Source organism: Dipodomys ordii, unplaced genomic scaffold (genome assembly GCF_000151885.1).
Source record: "Dipodomys ordii isolate 6190 unplaced genomic scaffold, Dord_2.0 Scaffold222, whole genome shotgun sequence".
Classification (NCBI taxonomy): domain Eukaryota; kingdom Metazoa; phylum Chordata; class Mammalia; order Rodentia; family Heteromyidae; genus Dipodomys; species Dipodomys ordii.
Window position 1 is genome coordinate 856,182 of NW_012267438.1, and position 6,000 is coordinate 862,181.

Sequence of the window (6,000 nt, forward strand, 5' to 3'; positions counted from 1 at the left end):
AGAGGTGCAGGGAAAATTGACCAGAAAGCGATATAAGAGAACTTTTTAAAGTAATAGAAATGTCACATTTTATTTTGGATGAAAGGAATGCATGTAATAATCAAATATATTGAATGTGAGCTCAAAATCTATGTATTTTATTATATGTCAACTTTATTTCCAAAAGAGAATACACAGTATAACATCCACTGGACTTGTTCTTGGGTTGGTTTTTCTCCAAAGATTTTCATCTTAGTTCCAAAATTTTAAATCATCTAGTAAGAAACTTAGGCAATTGCAAAAGCTTATTCATTTTTATAGGCAAAATAACATAAATATAGGACTTTTTCTGAAATTCTCTAGAGCAAAACTTTTTTAATTTTTATAAAGGTGATATACAAAGAAGTTAGTTACCTAAGTCAAATATAGAGTACCTTTCTTTCTTTCTTTCTCCTTCCTTCCTTCCCTCTTTCTTCTTTCTTTTTTCCTTTCATTCGTTCATTCTTTCTTGCTTTCTTTCTCTCTTTCCTCTCTCTCTCTCTCTCTCTCTCTCTATTGTGGGGCTTTAACTCTGGGCCTGGGTGCTGTCCTGAGCTCTTCACAGCACAAGGCTAGCACTTGAGCCACAGTACCACTTCCATTCTGGACTTCCTCCCTGCCCAGCAGGTCAAATAGAGATAATAATGCCTCCTAGTTAATAATGGTCATAACGCTTGCAGTGACTGGTATTCAGCAGATACTCCTTAGTAGTTATCACTTCATATACAACAAAGCAATCATTCTTTTCAAGACTCTATATTCTAAATGCGCCATTTAATGAGTTTATAGAATCGCTGCTCTCTTCCTTATCAACTAGGAAAAAAAAACTAAAACACTGAACTCTTGGCCAGACATGGTGACTCACACCTATATTTCTAGCTACTATGTATGCTGAAGTTTGAAGCCAGCCTGGGCAAAAGGTTAGTGAGACCCATCTCAACACAAAAGTTGAGTACAGTGGCATGCTCCCATTGACAACTACAATGTAAGTGTAAATAGGAGATTAGTGGTCCATACTAACTTGGATGTCTTATTTAAAAAATAATTGAAAACAAAAAAGGACCAGTGGGTCATGCCTGTAATTCTAGTTACTCAAGAGGCTGAGAACAGATGATCACTGTTCCAAAATCAGCCAAGTCAGGAAAGTCTGTGAGACTCTTATCTTCAATTGAACACCAAAAGGGTTAGAAGTGGAGGTGTAATTCAAGTAATAGAATGCTAGCCTTGAGCAAAAAAGCTCAAGAACAATGCCCAGGCTCTGAGTTCAAGCCCCAGAACTGGCATGAAAGAAAGGGCTATGAGTGTGGCTCAAGAAGTAGAGTGCTTAGAAAACATAAGGCCCTATAAGCAGAAGTTTACACTCCAGTATTGAAAAAATAAAACCCAATTATGAAAACTATAAATTTTGGGGAACTTGTCAAAAATACTTGATTTAACCAAAGCTCACTGGACACAATCTGACTTGAGCAGACACAAGTTAAATGATACTCCTTATTTATCCTTAATTAGTATCATTATTCATACTATTTTTGTAAAACTATTTACATATTTGTTTCCTGAGTTCTGAGTTCCTGATGTGGATGAATGGCATATATACCATATCACAGCTTAACTATCTAGAAAAAGTCTGAGTTTCAAACATGTCAGGTCCAAGAATTCCAAAGAAGTGATCTGAGACTGAAGCAACCATGCACAGAATGTGAAACTCTTTCATTCCATGCAAAGAGGTTAAAAAAAAAAAAAGAAATTCTGCATTTGGCCCAAGGTGATCTTTTAGTAAAATCTCTTGGAAGTGTGGACTTCCTGCAGGGACTGAGGTCTGATCACTCACCACTGGCGGGGTAACCCGGGGTGAGAGGGTCCCCCGCACCATTCAGATTTAGAATGTTCCCACGCTGGACACCACCTCCAGGAAGGTTCCACCCGTCCGGGTAAGGCCTGACCCCGGGAGCCACGTAGTCAGCAGGGTCGGAGTACAGAATCACTCCCGTGGCCCCTGCCAGCTGGGCGTTTTTAACCTACAAAACAGAGCATGCTTTTTTCTTTTCTTTCTTTTTTTGGTCATGGGGCTGGAACTCTGGGCCTGGGCACTGTCCCTCAGCTCTTCAGCTCAAGGCGAGTGCTTTACCACTTGAGCCATAGCTCCACTTCGGTCTTTTTCTGCTGTGTGGTCCTGAGGAATCCAACCCAGGGCTTCATGCACGCAAGGCAGGCACTCTATCACAAAGCCACCTTCCCAGTCCCTAAAGTACTAGTTTTTAGTGAAAAGCAGAGAGAGCATGAGGCCCTTAGTTCAAGTCCCAGTACCAGAACCAAAAGGAAACAAACAAAATAGAAATAAATTAAAATAAGATAAAACAAACTCTGAGCTAGTAAGTGTATCTCCTCTATAACATGAGCATTTTCAGAATATAAGAGGCTCCTGGGCCTCACAAAGGCCAGAGGGATGCTTATGCATTGTGTCTGGTGCACTGTAGTACTACTTGGACTGGGGAAAAGAAGGAGAGGATCATTACCTTATTTCCTCGGAACACTTTTCCATATCTGGCAATCACAATCTTTCCCGAGCAATTGATTTTCATTTCCCTCTCCAGTTTAAAGAAATCTTCTGTTCGTGCATAGTTAACATAAACTAAATCACCCTGTTGAGATCAGGAACAATTTAGTGTAAAACACAACACAATAAGGTTTCTCTGCATGAGGGATGCTTGACATCTATGAAAGAGAGGGGGAAGCATGAGGATATAAGATTTGAAGACTTGAGGATCATAGTTTGAAGCCAGCCTGAGCAGAAAAGTTTGTGAGATCCTTATCTCCAAAGAACTGCCCAAAAACCAAAGGTGTGGCCCAAGTGGTTGAGTACTAGGCAATGAATCAAAAAGTTCAGGAGCAGCCCCCAGCCCCTAAGTCCAAGCCCCAGAACAGGCACCCCCAATTTTTTTTAAAGGAACAGTGTAAGGCTCAAGGGAGGGAAAATTCAAGGGAAAATTCAAATTGAGAAAGTATTTAGATGAGTTGGAGACATGAACATAAAAGAACAAGTTTATTTGGGGGCTGGGAGTATGGGTCAAAGTGGTAAGTGGTAGAGCATCTGCCTGGCAAATTCAAGGCCCCAAGTTCAAACTCCAGGACTATTAATAATAATGAATAATAATGTTTATCTTATCTTCTTTTTATTAGGTAGCAATAAAGATATAGAAGCATTCCACAATAAAAAATGCACACAATACACATGCTTCTGAGCCAGGCACTATGGCACATACTATAATTCTAGCTACTTAGGAAGCTAAGATCTTAAGATCCGAGTTCAAAGCCTACCCAGGTGGACAAATCCATGAAACTCTTTATTTCCAACCAGCAAAAAGCTGGAAGTGAAGCTGTGGCTCAAGTGGTAGAGTACCAATCTTTTGAGCTAAAAAGCTATAGAGATCAGGAAATCCTGAGTTGAAGTCCAATAATGGCACACAAACCCAAAAACTGTAGGTAAATTAATAATTGCCAAAGTAGGACAGGGAATGATAGTTTTATTCACATTTTTTGCTTTTACCAATAAATTCTCAGACATTTTGTACAGTAATGCAAAACATTTTGTTATGGAATTGTCACTACATGATATAAATACAATACAACTTACAACTCCTGAATCACACACTGATCTATCAGCCAAGTTATTTTTTTTTCTTGGCACTAGTGATCAAATGTAAAGCTTTGAATTTGCTCTACTGGCACTCTGTGAGCCACATCTTCAAGCCTACTTTTTGCTTGTTTTTTTTTTTGGCCAGTCTTGGGGCTTGAACTCTGGGCCTGGGCTCTGTCCCTCAGCTCTTCAGCTCAAGGCTAGCACTTCACCACTTGAGCCACAACACCACTTCCAGCTTTTTCTGCATATATGGTGCTAAGGAATTGAACTCAGAGCCTCATGCATGCAAGGCAAGCACTCTACCACTGAGCCACCTTCCCAGCCTCTTTGCTTGTTATTTTAAAGGTAGAATTTCCAGAACTTATCTGCCTGCATTGGCTTTGAACCTTGATTTTCCAGATTTCAACCTCTTTCCTAGCAGTGATTACAGATGTGAAGCATCAGCACAAAACTAAGAAGTTATTTTATTTTACTTTTGCTAGTCCTGGGACTTGAACTCAGAGCCTGGCGCTGTCCCTGAGCTTCTTTTTGTTCAAAGCTAATTCTCTACCTCTTGAGCCACAGTGCCACTTCCAACTTTTTCTGTTTATGTGGTACTGAGGAATCAAACCTAGGGCTTTATGCATGCTAGGCAAGCACTCTACCACTAAGCCACATTCCCTGCCCTAGAAGTTATTTTAAATTTCAGCCTGAAGTAATTTTCATACCTCAGATAATTACTTCCTATGTATTTTAAGATGGGTAATATATGACTTTCATTTGTTTATTTTAAAAAAAGGACAAAGGTATTTTAATTTGTAAGGTGGACCTCACCACATGCTCCATATTCCACAAAGGAATACACAGATGCTGGGAGCGAGAGAAGGAAGGCATGACATTGTCCAAAAAAGATTACATTACTTATGTACCTATAACCCCATTGTACCCCCTTTATAATAACAATAAAATATTTTAAAACAAGAATACACAGGTGATTGATTTCCTTCAACAATTCATGCCTGTACTTGGCAGCTGCCAAGTGATTTCCAGCCTCCTGTGATTTTGTTTATAGTTTTCCTTTTAGAGAAAATATCTTATGTGTTCAAAAACAAATTCAAATTCTAAAGCAGAGCTATTTCTTAGTTGACTCTGCTATTTCTTAGTTGATTTTGAGATTTACTTGAAGACTATTTTGATGGCCAGGGTTCTAAATGTTATGGAAAATCCCAGCCCTAGAAGGCATTTTGGTTGGGAGGAAGAGAATAAAATAATAATTAAAATGATCATAAACATTAAATTGAATATGAGAGTAGGATGGTATGGGGGCTCATGATGTAATTGTAGTTACTCAGGAGATTTGAAGGAAGACTGGACAGGAAAGTCAATGAAACTCTTATCTCCAATTAACCACCAGAAGGCTGGAAGTGAAGCTGTGGCTCAATGTTAGAGTACTAGGCTTGAGTGGGAAAGCTCAGAGACAGCACCCAAACCCCAAAACCACCTTACACACACAAAAAATATATATAGCATATTTTAAGGTGATTGCAAAGTGATGATATAGAAATCTTAAAAAAGCAAATTTAAAGAGAGTCTGAAAACAGTGACTAGTACTCAAATAGGTAACTTTAAATAACATGGTAAAAGTCTAATCTAGAAAGCGACATTTGAATCTTCACTTTGATAAAACAGATTTTTAGCTACTGCATTTTTTTCCCTAAGATCAACATAGGCTAATGCACTAGTAATAATGGCACTATGTCTGGTATATAATTGTTAGCCCTTTCTAGAGCACATTCTTTGTTTTGTTTCTTCAGTTGGTTGGCTTTGTGGAGTGTAAACACAGGGCCTTGCATGCCTGCATTTTTATTTATTTAATTTTTGTTGTTTGCTCAAGGCTGGTGCTCTACACTTGAGCCACATCGCTACTTCTGGCTTTATGCAGGTTAATTGGAGATAAGAATCTTGAGGATTAGTTTTCCTGGGCTGGCTTCAAACCTCAATCCTCAGATCTCAACCTCCTCAGTAGATAGGATTATAGGCATGAGTCCCCAGTGCCTAGTTTAGAGTATCTTCTTTTGCAAACTTTAGCTGCAGTTAACTAATTGTCAGAAAAAATATAGTAACAGTATCTTGTAATTATTCCTTAGTATTATTAAATTTAGGGAGAATATTTCTTTAAGTGTTACTAAGTGGAAACTTTTTTTTTTTTTTTTTTGGTCCAGTCGTGGGGCCTGAACTCTGGGCCTGGGTGCTGTCCCTCAGCTCTCCCTCAGCTCTTCAGCTCAAGGCTAGTGCTCTACCACTTGAGCCACAGCGCCACTTCTGGCTTTTTTCTTTTTGCTTATGTGGTGCTGAGGAATCGA

At 39.0% G+C, this 6,000-nt stretch overlaps 1 protein-coding gene across 1 annotated transcript in view; it reads right to left on the reverse strand.

Moving 5' to 3' along the window:
* Positions 1–6,000, reverse strand: part of Folh1b (folate hydrolase 1B) — a 64,564-nt gene that overhangs the window by 38,200 nt on the left and 20,364 nt on the right. Inside the window, exons 5-6 of the mRNA XM_013035822.1 lie at positions 2,535–2,660; positions 1,850–2,036 (exon numbers count right to left, since the gene is read on the reverse strand). Coding sequence (XP_012891276.1) covers positions 1,850–2,036; positions 2,535–2,660 — 313 coding nt within the window. The remainder of the gene's footprint in view (positions 1–1,849; positions 2,037–2,534; positions 2,661–6,000) is intronic.